The following is a 13,402-nucleotide window of genomic DNA, read 5'->3' as shown; positions in this document are numbered from 1 at the left end:
AGAGTCACAGTGCACGGGAGTTGGTCACCAGTTGGTCAGTCCAGTTGGCAGTTGGTCCCCAGTGGTGTTCTCCAGGGCTTGGTACTGGCACCACTTTTGTTTTAACATTTTTATCAATGATCTGGATGAGGGGATCGAGTGCACCCTCACTAGTGAGATGACACCAAGTTAGGCAGGAGTGTTGATCTACTTGAGGGTAGGAGGGCCCTGCAAAGGGATCTGGATAGGCTGGAACGACAGGCCGAGTTCAATCGTATGGCATTCAACAAGGCCGAGTGCTGGGTCCTGCACTTGGGTCAGAACAACCCCAGGCGCGGTATAGGCTTGGGGAAGAGTGGCTGGAAAGTCGTCCATCAGGAAAGGACTCGGGTGGCATCCTGGCCTGCATCAGAAACAGCATGGCCAGCAGGACTAGGGAAGTGCTTGTCCCCTTGTACTCTGCTGTGGTGAGACCACACTTCAAATATTGTGTTCAGTTTTGGGCCTCTTACTACAAGAAGGACATTGAGTTGCTCGAGCTTGTGCAGAGAAGAACAAGAAAGCTGGTGAAGGAACTAGAAAACAAGACCTGCGAGGAGTGGCTGGGGGAACTGGTTGTATAGTGCTGAGAAAAGGAGGCTGAGGGGAGATCTTGTTGCTGTCTACAACCACTTGAAAGAAGGTGGCGAGGAGGCTGTGAATCTATTTTCTCTGGTGACAAGTGACAGTACATAAGGCAACAGTCTCAGATTGTGCCAAGGGAGTTTTAGGTTTGATATCAGGAAGAATTTCTTCATGGAAAGGCTGGTCTTGGAACCGGCTGCCCAGGGAAGCAGTGGAGGCCCCATCCCTGGAGGTTTTTAAGAGATGTGCAGGTGTAGCACTTAGGGACATAGTTCTGATGGGACTTGGTGGGTCAGGCTGACACTTGGTGTTGCTGATCTTGAAGGTCTTTTCCAACCTAAATGGTTCTATGATTTAGAATCTTTCTTTGAAATAGCAGTATATGTTTATCACCGAAAGATAATTCTGAACTCCTTTCAATTTGTCTCTCATCTTGTAAGACATAATGTCCATTTTTCACAGCTCAAAATACGGTTAACCTGTTATGATGGGTTGCAAACCAACCAGTTTGTCTCCATTTCAGTAACAACCCCTGCCTCAAGGGAGACTTTGAATATTGTATTTCTGTGGAACAGATTCCCTTTCTATTTGATAGGAATTAAAAATAATATAAATGACTGGTTTTTTCCTACAAGAAGCCTTAATAAGGGTCAAGTCTTTATTGTTCTTGCATAAAAATATATGAAAGTCTTGCCTGTGAATCAGACAGCTTACCAACATACACTAATAAATGAAATTCAAAGCTTGGGAAGGAGGATATAATGAGATAAAGTGCAAATAAAACAATTTGTTTTGTTCACATTATCAGGAATATATAATACTATCATATCTTGCTTCCCTCTGCTCCCCTCTCCCCTTGTTGCCTCCAGCTACTATTACTGTATTTATCTGCCTTACTTCCTTAATGTAGAATATGTAAGGATTTTAAAGTATTTCATTCTCTGGTATTACATCTATCCTATGTATGTTATAGGAAAAAGTGCAAACTTGAGAAGCTTCACATACATTACAACTTCAATTCTTTCCTACCTACCCTGGAAGTCAAGGCCAAGAAATATAATTTAAAAATTAAAGAAATGTGCTTTGCACATAAAGAGATGAGATTAATTCTTTTGATGACCTCCGAAGTTGATCACATAGCTCGGTTATGTAATAGAAGCTTATTATAAAGACTTATGTGGAAAGTGCAGATTTTCATGGAAATCTGGGATGATATAAATAATCACCAGTAGGTCTGTCTTCTGAATTATTCATATACAAAAGCCAAGTTTTCTTTGTCTCTTTGTTGAGCACAGATCTTTTTTTATCTTATTCTGAATGCAGTGTTACAGGAAGGTTACAACAAAATGAGAAGAACTTGCATTGTCAAAGTTTCTGAAGATGGTCGTTACCCCAGTGCTTTTTACTTGAAATGTACGAATAAAATACACAAACGGATGTCTTGACTTAAACCACCAATCTGTATGATTGTTTCCTGTTGGCAATAGGACAGCAAGAGTGAATATATTGCCTGGATTACTCTCCAAGCCTGTGGTGGTTTTTGTTTTCTACAGCTTGGAAGACATTTAGTCCAAAAAATGTGTCCAGTTTTTAGAACACATGATATTTCTAAGGTCTTTTGCAGGTATTTGAGCATGGAAATTCATAGGAAAACAAATAGTAAGGAGTGTGTTCTGCTTGTGAACCTGCCACACGTCAGCTTCCTTTAATGTTCCTTGGTTCTTAGACTGGAAAATGCACTGAGCAGTTGTTCTGACTCCATTTTCATGCCATTTGTTATTTATAAATTACTGTCCTATTTCACTTATCTCATCATCTGGACTGAAGAGTCCAAGTGTATGAATGATTCCTCAGATTAATCTTTCTTTCTATTTGAAGGTGCTTGCTGTTCTCTGTACCTTTCCCATTTATATCTATTTTGTGATAAGAGGATCCAACAGTGTGCAGAGTGTTCCAGATGTGGTTGCTCTATGAATTTATACCAGGGCACGATGTCCGCTGCTCCTGCTGCAGAATAGTTAGATTATCTGGAGACAGCTGACTGCAGCAGATTCATGGAGCAGATTCCCATGAAATACTGCTGGGCAAAGTCTTTCCACTCTGAATACTGCCTGTTTCTTTTTCTTTGGTTTTCTGTCTTTCATAATGTTACCTATCCAAGCAAGGACATTCCTCTTGCGCTGTGACAGCTTTGTGTCATTAAGAGCTTTTTGTGAAGTTCATTGAAAGATGATTTTTTGTTCATATTGCCTGATTGGATTTCTCATTTGCTTTGCTCACATGCTGAACCTTCTTTTAACATTTGTCAATCATGATACTGCTTTACAAAAGCTTTGCTATCTCTTCCCCAATATATCCCGTTTATCTGTGTAGTCATTAATTCTGTTTTTTGGAATAGTTTCTCCCACTTTTTCTGGCATTGTTGCAAGGCTTACTGCTTTGTACTTACCTAGATCTTCTCAGGAAACATTTTCAAAAGCTAGTGTCCCATTAGTCATGTTACTCTTTTGGTATGGAGGAAGTTTAGAGAAGCTGCATTATTTAGAGTCTGTGTCTTTTCCAGATTGCTTCTTAAATCTTTTCTGGCATGATTTCTTCTCTTTTAGATTTTTTGGCCTGTCAAAATTGTCATTTTATACTGTAATTTCATTAAACCCATTTTCAAAGACTTTTTTTCTTCTAATAGCCTACCTTACTCTCTTGCTCAGCCATATGGTTTTCATCTGTATTTTCTCTAATACCTTGACAGATGATATACCTCTGTTTACCCTTTAGTATAGCGTTGTTGAACAGTGTCCAGATTACCCACAAAGCTTTTCCTTTCTATATTATTTCCAAAATTTTCATGATTTTTCATGTTTCCATTTTTAAAGTTAAGCCCAATGCTAATGAAACCTTCAACTTCCGTTGTTCCTGCAGGAGTGCTGCATCTAAGTACCTGATTTTTCCGGACCAGCCCTTCAACAGTTGTATGTGCTCACTGTGCTGATCCAAGCCATCTCAAGATTTGCTTCTCCAAAGTTGGACGATATCACAATTCTTCCTTTGGGCATAGTGCCCCAACCAAGTACTCACCCGGCCTGTGTGGTGCTGATGTTTGCCATTGATGTTGCTTCTTGGCCTTGCAGCTCCCGATTCTGTCGGCATGATTCCATCACCATCAGCATCCAGGTGACATTGAGAGCTGTAGGCTATGTCCAGAACTTTAGGTCCAGAATTTCAAGCTAGAATTTCTGAAGCTTTCTTCTATCCTGTGTGTTCCTAATTTGGCTTGTTCCGATATTCATAATGAATTGATTTGATGCCCGCTGATTTTAACAGGCGTTTAGATAACAAGCTCACATACAGATACCCACTTTTCACAATCTTGAGTAGAGTCCAGCTTCTGTAATCTGCCACGTCTTCACCAGGCTGCCCACCCTGCATCTGCTCTGGTACCACCGCGTAGTTGTCTGCACAGAGGTGCAGCCTTTCTTTTCCTATCAACTTCTTTCTGTTCCTGCCCTTAGAGGAGTGCACACTTTGTGCACGAGGCAGTCTGCTGGTGGGGAGGACTCAGCAGTCCCCTCTCCTTGTCTTTTGTTAGCACAAGACTACACTTGGTAGCATTTAGTTAGACTGCGAGTGCATGGTCATAGCCTTGAACTCCCCATTTCCCGTAGCTTACTGGTTCCCAAAGCTTTTTCCCTAGCACTTGTTTCCAAATTTGTTATCATGTACCCTCCCACCACAAAATTGCATGGCAATATAAATTTTGCTTTAAAGCCTCATCTGTACAGTTTTTATATTTATTTAGCCATTTAATAAGGAGAAAACTACTCAACTCCTAATGTGGATACATTAACATCACTATAAAAGGTTAGAGGAATGATCTTTGCTATCAAAAGTATGTTTTACACTAGTGTAATTAAAGTCATGCAGCTTGTATCCCTAGAGATGATTTCTAAAGTGATTTTGCTAATAGCACATAAGCAGTGGAGTGACAAGTCTTCAGCGAATTTCTGAAGGTCACTGGAGAAAAAGGATCATTAATAGCATGAAAGCTAAAGCTCAGTTGCCCTTGGATTTATGTCCTTTATCTTCCAAAGAATTCTTCCTCCTTTTCCCCTGAGCTTCTCTACTTGTATCTTTGATACCATTTAGTGCTTTGGCCTCTCTGAAGCCACACGCGCACAAACACATAGCCCCAACATAATTATTTCGATTGGATGGGACCTCTTGAGATCATCTACTCACCTCTTTGCTCAAGCAAGGTTATTTAGAGCAGATTGTCCAGGACCATGTCCACTTAGGTTTCAAGTATATGCATATATTTATGAACACTACACTGAGTATGTGGTATTCATTAGTTAGGTGATGGACAATAGATCAGTCAAAACTCCTCTGCCTTCAGTAAGAGCAGTATGTAGGCATCTCCTCTGTACTCTGCTTCTCATTTTTGTAGAAGTTGGAGGACCGCAATTATTTTTGTTTCCAATCCCTTCATCAGATTTAGTTGAAGTTGGCCGGCAAGTTTAGAAGTTAAATGTGACAAGTGAACAGATGTAGGACTGCCTAAGCCTCATTTCCTTGGAGGCTTAGACAGTCCAGGTTAAAAATGTCTCTATTTTTGGGTTCTCTTTACATTACCAGACTAATGTAGCATGAAGCTGCTCAATTGTACTGGAAAGTTAAGGGTTGGAGTTTGCTGTTTAATGTGTATTGTATGAATGGAGTTACTCCTTTCTAGTGATAACAGCAGAGTATGTACAATTTGCATTAGAAATTGTTAAAATACACCTCTCAAGTGATAATTATAATATTAAAAGGCAATGTATTTTCTAAATCTTGTAGCTGATGTGGGTCTGAAGAGAGGAATTCTTTTCTGCTGTTAGAGAAGTTTTGGTATTTAAATAAATGTGTTGGATTCCTCTGTCACTTGTGAATCTTACTTTTCTGTTTTAGCATTGTAAGAGCTCGCTGAAGTTAGTGATAGTATTTCCTACCAGATTCAATTTCCTGAGAGTAAATCTGTTGTGTCTCAGTGCAGGATGGATGAGGTAGAAGTAACTTCCAGCAAGTACATCGACTTCAGCTCGGCAGAACAACCCCAAAAGGGTCTGTGTCTTAAACACTAAATGAATTTGTTAGGTACAGCAAGAAGATTAATGCTGTGACTACTAATCATCTTGTCCTTGGCTTCTCTAACTCTTAATTAAAAAAAAAAAAGCCACATAAAACTTCCCATAATTAAGGCAGCTACAAAGAAAACTTTGTAAATGCAAAGACTTCTTGAAACGTCTTGGTGTGTTTAGGCAAAATGTGACAATTTCAGAATGCAGAATTTTAGATCAAATTCTAATGACAGTAAACTGTGTCATAAACGGAAAACTTTCCCAGAGCATGAAAAAATAGTTTTGTATGTACAGCAAGTGGTAACATCAGTATGCATGTAGGGTGTCACCGTTTAGCATTTGGTTTAGAATCTGATACTTTCTTCACGTGCAATTGACTTCTTAAGGAAGAGCATTTCAGATTTGTGTTTCTCTAATGAGCAGATTTTCCTGAACATCAGCTGGTCACATGTTCCTCAGAAATGAGAGTGTTTGTGTTGCTGGCCTGTTCCATACACTTAGCGTCTGAATAGCCAAATGCGCTCTTTCTGACCTTCAGTGTCCCTCCAGATGTAGGCAGACACACGTGGTCCTCACCTGGACAGGGGAACTGTGGGAGTGATTCTGCAGTAGACGGTATTACTGGGTGAGTGTTAAAAGCTAAAACTTTGGGTAATGAAACACTGCATTGCTGTTAGATTGCTTCCTGGGGGTGAACATCACGGGACTTTCTTACCTTTTTTTAATTTTCACATATTTCTCAAGTTACATGGCTAGCGTCAGGTGATCACTGTTTGTGGGGGAAAAAGATAAGGTATTACAATTAGATATGCATCTGCCAGAAATGTGCAGTACCAGGAAAACTGCATTTAAGCTGCCTGATTTCAGACGTGAAACTGTTTTTACTGTTGGGGTCCATGCCAGGTTGTGCAATGCTGTCTTGGTATGGTACGGAAGATTAGATGTCTCTTAACTTTTGGTCAACTGCACCTTTTTATTTCTTCCCTCTTCCTTCGTCTTTTTCATCTCCTCCTCCCGTCCTCTGCTGCCCATGCCAGAGATGAGACATCAAACTGATCATTTGAAAGGTGGATAATGACAGGAACACAGCGTGGATGGAATTGGGCGATGAACTTGTTTCCATTTTGTGACAACATTTTAAACCAGTGATAGCCAATTATAAACACTATTCACCAATTAATGGGAAAAAGCAAACAACAGAAGTGTGGTAATTGCTTTGTAGTATAGGAGTGCCTTGAATTAAATCTAAAAGATATTTCAGGTACTAGAAATAGTTTAGCTATTGCTCAGCAGAATAAATAAGTCTGCGCTCAGCTTTCACACCCAGAGGGCTTCTAGTAGTGAAGACGGCTTGAAATCAACCTTAAGTGTCTCTACTTTATTCTTCATTGCGGAGTTAGTTTGGATATATCCCTCCTACAGGAAACACTGCTCCTACTGAATGAAAAATGAGAATTGAATTGAAGAAGTTCAGACTTGGATTATATGAGTTTTACCCATAAGAGCATTTCATTGTGTTCTCATGACATGTTGAGGTATAAGTCAAAGACTCTGTCTGTCAGCTGACTCACCAAATGCATCCTCTTTTTTCTCTAAAATAATTTCTGAAGCTATTGGCCAATTGTCAGATTGGATAAGAAGAAAAAAAGAATTCCCAAAGGTGCTCAATTTTCAGTGACTGCCAAAAGGAGAAAGTAAAATGGCACTTTTATCCTCTGGAACGGGGAGCTGGGTGGAATGAGCCTTTGTCCTCTTCCAGGTGGTGGCAGCCGGCTGGGCTGGGCATCGGTACGCCTACTAGATCGTCATAGCATGTGTGATGTCAGAATACACTGTGCAATGCTCATGTCACAGGAAAGCTGAGCTTAGTGCCCAGACCATGGACATGGTTGGCATAAAGGAGACGTGTTTGCTAGAGAAGTGCTTTTCGTTTCACGGCTCGTGATACGGCATAGCTACAGGAATTGTAAATAAACCAAAGAGTCTGCCCAGAAATGATTGTAGGTATTGACAGTCCTTTCTGTCCTGCCTTAATTCACAGTGGACCAAGAGGATATATACAGCCTTGAAATTAAATTAGGTATGAGATGGTCATACATTAAGATTAATTATTTTACTTCTGTGCTTACATTTGAAATGGGTGGCTTATGACGTGAATCGGGTAGAAAACATTGCGTTAGCTGTTACAACACTTTTTTTTTTTTAAGAAACACGGCAGTGTACTTACATTAGGTAATATCTTTTTTAAGAAGACTGATGGTGTACTTGCAAGGATGATGATTTTATAAAAAGGTTCATTTTTTCTTTTCCTTCAGCTGTCTGGCTGAAATAGTTGTTTTTGCTGCCATCAGATTTACTTAAATTTATTGCATTGGTAATGATTTGTTAAAGCACAGAACACTGAATAGGCGTCTTAATTATTGTAAATTATGAATATGTTTTAGGGGTTCATTGGAAGTATAGATGTTATTAACTGTTCCATGACCTAAAGAATAAAGTCAGTTGGGGTTAGAGGCCACTTTCTGCAGGGGATTATTCCTAGGACAAAACACTGTCCTAAAAGTAATTGGTCAATTCTTCATAACTGAACATCCTTTAAATATGTTACATTTTCACTGTTCACATAAGATGGATTCTGTTGATAACATTATGCAAACAAATGATTTTTAAATTTATTTTTAACTAAAGCAATGTCCCACATCTTGTTTTCGTCATCATTCTTTTCAGATTTTTTTTTTCTGGTAGCTTGTGAAGGTTTTTCATAGGTTCTGTAGGCTTTGTCCTATTCACATTTCTGGGAGGGTTTTGTTCTCTTCTAGCTTTTGTTAACAAAATAGGTTTTGGTTACTTACAGACACAGTAGGGCAGCAAACTTTATTTAATTGCTTCAAAAAGCATTGTTATGGATATGAATAGCTGCAGAATAAAGGAAGGAACACAAACCACAGAGTACTGAATATCAACTCTCATCCGTAAATTCCTTTCTGAGGGAATTTTTTTGTCCTCATTTGTTTAGGAAACAGCAGTAGCAAGGGATTTCACAACAGTTGTCAACAATTATTAAAATCATTGGAGTTGCATCCTCTTACTCCAGCGGCGAATGTAGTTCTGCTTTATTGTTGTGAAGAATTGTTGTGCATTATGTTGAAAAAGAATTAGGTTTGAGATGCCAGTGTTTCCTTTTGAGAATACGTGTAGAATTTTCTGCTACCCTATTTTAAACTGCATGTTAGGATTTGTGAAGATATTGTATTTATTCTTACAATTGTGTTATTACTGTTTTTTTATTGTTATTATTATTATTATTTTTGTAAAGCAATTGGATTATCTATGGTGTTTGAAGTACTTTTGTAATATGTTTTTCTTTTCCCTAAGGGCATGTACATAATGTTAGGCTATTTTCAGCCAGTGTCTTTTAACTCATTTAACAAAGTTTGACTTAAACCTTAATAAAAATTTGTCTTCAGATTAAGTATCATATGTCATATATAATACGCTTTAATTTGCACTCAGCAATTATAGCTCTGCATGGAAAGGGAATGTTGACTTGATTAATCACACTTAAAGACTGTTATAGTGAATAAAAAGGAAAGTGGTTTGACTTGATTTCTGACATAATTGCTTCATTTGGATTGGCATCACCCTCTACCAGTTGTTGAGAGCAGGGGCACTGATTTCATTTAAAGGAATTGTGCAAGTGATTAACTGATGCTGAAAGTGATAACATTTAAACACAACTTTGTATGAAGATCTGTGAAAAGAGAAGAAAAAACTCACTTTACAATACCACTGCTGTAGTGCATTTTTTTTTTTTTATCCTTAATCCCTCAATTACTACTGTAATTTTGGAAAACACTTATGCTATTATTGTCTCTGTCCCTTCTATAGAGAAAAGAAATGATGCTGTGAAGAAGTGGGAAAATCATTTTGTCCTTTAATCATTTTAAGGTTGCAAAAAAGCTGTAAAGCTTCATTTTCAGTGTTTTTGCTTGTTTGTTTTGTTTTGTTTTGCCTGTAACCATTTTTTTCTTCTTAATGGTTTCTAAATAGAATTGGGTTTGTCCAGCTATGGCATTTGTAGGGCAGAAGTCCAGTTTGAAGGCTCTCTTCAGTTTAGAGCTGTCTTGCAACATCTGTCTCAACTTCTGTCTTTCTTCCCTTGGTGCTTGAGTTAAGTTCCTTGATGCTCGTGGTCATATGTTTAACCACTTGCTCAGAATTCCCAAGGTACAGCAGTTGTGGTAATTGTGTTGAAACATTGTTTTCTACATTTATGTTGGCTTTAAAGAAAGAGGTATTGCATTTCAGAATTGATAAAATAATTGCAATCCAGATTTCAGTGAACTTCTTTGTTTTAGTACTGGAGGCTTCCCTGGATCCTTGCATACAAAAAAGGAGGAGGCTATTAAGCTACTTGTCAGCTCGTTTGTTGTATAAAAACAAATCCTTCCTCATTACTGTTTGTATTTCCACAGTTGAGAAGCATTGGTCCTGCACGTGTACACTTATGGCAGGCTTTGGAGTGCGTTGGTCATGATGCATCTTGGCAGAGCTTTTGCCTTCCTAGGCACTCAAAATCCTTTCTACAGGTTCTTTCCCGTAGAACTCCCTCTCTTTGTAGGCTTCCTTCTTAATAATAAAAACCTCAAATGTGTTAACTCTGTTCTAATACGCTTCCAGTTACTTATAGTTTTCTCTACACCTAACAACTGCCTTTACATCTTAAGTGATAGGTCAGAACTTTGCAGTTTGATCCTTAATACAAATTTTCTTCTTGCATTGTATTTTTGTATGTTGTGAACAACATCTACCATCTTTTCTCAGTTTTTCAACTCTTCATATTCCAATCCTAGTTTTCGTGGGTAGGCGATATCAGTGCCAGCATCATTCTCTTGCCGTGCCTGTTGGAACAGCTGCACGATGGGCTGCTAGCTGCTGGGTGCTGGCCTCTGTGGGCTAGCAGGGCACGTGCTCACTGAAAACCAGAGCAGATCTAGCAGACGTCTTCTCCCTCATTGACATGTGCTTAGTGGGTATTTGTATCAACGGCACCATGGCGAGGTAAGTGTGCCACAAGCAGTATCGGTGGGGTTTGCTCACATCTCGTACGGTCTGCACTGTTGCAGAGCCTGGGTTGTGAGTGCTCTAAGTGCAATTCCTTGCTTTGTACTCTATGCTTCAGGGTCTTTAAGATGCAGACTAATTAACAGCAACTCTACAAGTGTTTCCGTATGGCTATTGTTTCAAGAACCTTAAAACCCTAAGCTAGAATTCAAGATGCTGCTGCTAATTTTGCCCTCCTGCTCCAGTATTTATAGCATTGACAAAGATGTAGCAAAACTTGAGAGTGGGGACAAGATTAAGAAAGAATCTCTGGCAATATAAACTCTTCTTCATGATGGGAGAAAGAGAAATAGGCCACAGGATGCTTGTTTCAATCTTACCAATTTGACATCATGAGTACCTGCAGTCCAATAGATCTTTCTCAATGTGCTTGACCTTGCAGAAGCTTGAGGAAGTATAACTGTTCTTAGGGAGGAAGTTTTGCTATCTAGTGAAGGTACTGTCAACTGCTTCACTGAAAAAAATGACTGACTTATGCTGTGTCTCTGCAGAAGATTTAAATTATTCATTACTGGGCAGTTCAGGCATGCTGTATCTCTTTCAAGGCTTGTCAAACAGTATTTTTGGCTATGAACTGAAGTGGTGGAATGTAACAGTATTTTGGTTCCTGGTAAAAATTAGGAGCTTCATAATACAAGATAGCTGTCGGCAGAGACAGTGATATTTGATGCCTGCCGTTACTAAATGTGACTTCTGGTTACCTGTAAGTTTACCTTACCTTCCCAGCAGATCTCTGCACGAGCATCTCTCACAGCGCTGGGAGATGTGTCTTGTGGGTGTTGGGAGAAAGCCCCCAAAGTCCAGTTCGATGATGTTAGTAATGAGATGTTCGTTAGCTGTTTGTATGTTTTCATATACATACAGTATATGAAAAGAGAGAGAATGTTTTGTCAAATTGTGAAGAATCATGACTTTCAGACCCGTGCCTGAGGAGCTCCTGGCTATAATGAAGCAATCAAAAGAAAGCAGAATCACCCCCAGCAGAACCCTCAGGTGCTCTTAACGAGGCTCTTAACCTTCTTTGATAAACATTGACATTTACTTACTTGTTAGTTTACAATGAAATCGGGTTTGAAAAGAATATAAAGATTTTGGGAGGCAGCTCTAAACGCAAGAGTCTCAAGTTTGTTATTGAATGAGATGCACAGTACTGCACTGAAAGTTATCTAGTCTGTTGTCGAGCACTTTTTAAATTTAAAAACTTTGCAATTTCAGTACAGTCCTCAATAATCATCTCCTTGGAACTCGAGCTATTAGGAATTTCTTACTAAGACGCTTTAGGTTTATCCTTTGGTGAAGTACAAACACAAACGTTTCCAAACATTTAGATCATGGGAAACATTGCATTTTTTTTTTGTAACACCAGTATCCTTTTTTAATAATTTTGAGCTAATCTTTAACTATTTGAGAAGAAATGCATCGTCTTTATTAACATTCATTGTTATATAAAGCTATGTGGCCTAACTATTTCTTAACTAGTTGCTAGGTGACTATTTAAAAGGATGGCCCTATTTAGCTTGTTAAAGGAAATATGTGCTTGCTTGCATAGTAAAAAAGAAGAAAATACCAGTCTTAGCAGTAAAAAATGTTGAACCTGTAAATATTCTTGCAAGCAAATGCTACCCATTCATCATTGTCATGATCACTGAGGGGTAACACACCAATTCTCTGAGAACAGTGTTTATTCCTCTCCTTAAGTAAAACCTTAAGTTGTTATCTGCTCTGTAATCTGCAGAGCTTGCATGTGTCTGAAAAAAGAAATTGTACCTAAACCTATTGAAATGTGGATTATTTCTACAAGTAACTCAAACATCCAAATTTAACTGGCAGCCCTGTATAATGATCCTATGCTGTGTCGTTTCTGGTATGAATAATACAGAGAAGGTAATCAACTGCACCGAATTCTTTCAGCTGCCTTGATCAGCAGGCCCCTCACTGACATAAAGGTCACAAATCGTGACCTATGTAAACAAAGCAGTTTTTGCTAAAACTGCCTTCATAGATATTTACAGAATCCTGTGGAGATGCCTCACTTACCCACTCCCACCTCCCAGTAGCCAGCAGGTGAAATGCAGGTGCTAATCGCAAGGGACACAGATGTGTAAATGGGGTAACAGAGTATGTTTGGATGTGAAAACTGTTCATTTCTGCTGGCAGAAACCTGGAAACTGAGCATCTTAACTACCTACCACTGTGTGTGCTGTGGGGGGTAGAGGGGTATAAGGAGCTATATTCATCATTATGCTTTGCATGTAAGTTATTTGATTATTTATTTGCGTTTGTTAGCGTGTCTTTACAGTCAGATGCTTTGAAAAGTAGTTTACACGTAGCTAAACAGGAACTAAGTGAAATGAGCTGCTTTTGGGTTGAGCAAACTTAATATGTTAATCTTGGCTTAATTTAATTTGTTCTAATGGTAGCAGTGAATTTTTAAATGGTTCATTTGGTGCTTAATTATTGTTTAAGGGATTCAGTATACTTTGAAAACACTCATATTGGTATCAAGTGCAAAACCCATTCATCTGGGTACATTTCTTGTCTTTCCACTAAATTGGATATGA

At 38.8% G+C, this 13,402-nt stretch overlaps 1 protein-coding gene across 1 annotated transcript in view; it reads left to right on the top strand.

Moving 5' to 3' along the window:
* LOC310903614 (uncharacterized protein) overlaps positions 1–13,402 on the top strand; it is a gene marked incomplete at its 5' end in the record, with an annotated part of 260,258 nt that overhangs the window by 77,387 nt on the left and 169,469 nt on the right. The window contains 2 exons of the mRNA XM_083847174.1: positions 5,633–5,700; positions 6,267–6,342. Of these exons, the coding sequence (XP_083703300.1) occupies positions 5,633–5,700; positions 6,267–6,342 (144 nt within the window). The remainder of the gene's footprint in view (positions 1–5,632; positions 5,701–6,266; positions 6,343–13,402) is intronic.

This window comes from Anser anser (genome assembly GCF_964211835.1).
Source record: "Anser anser genome assembly, chromosome: 1".
NCBI lineage: Eukaryota > Metazoa > Chordata > Aves > Anseriformes > Anatidae > Anser > Anser anser.
This window is presented reverse-complemented; position numbering and strand designations above follow the sequence as displayed.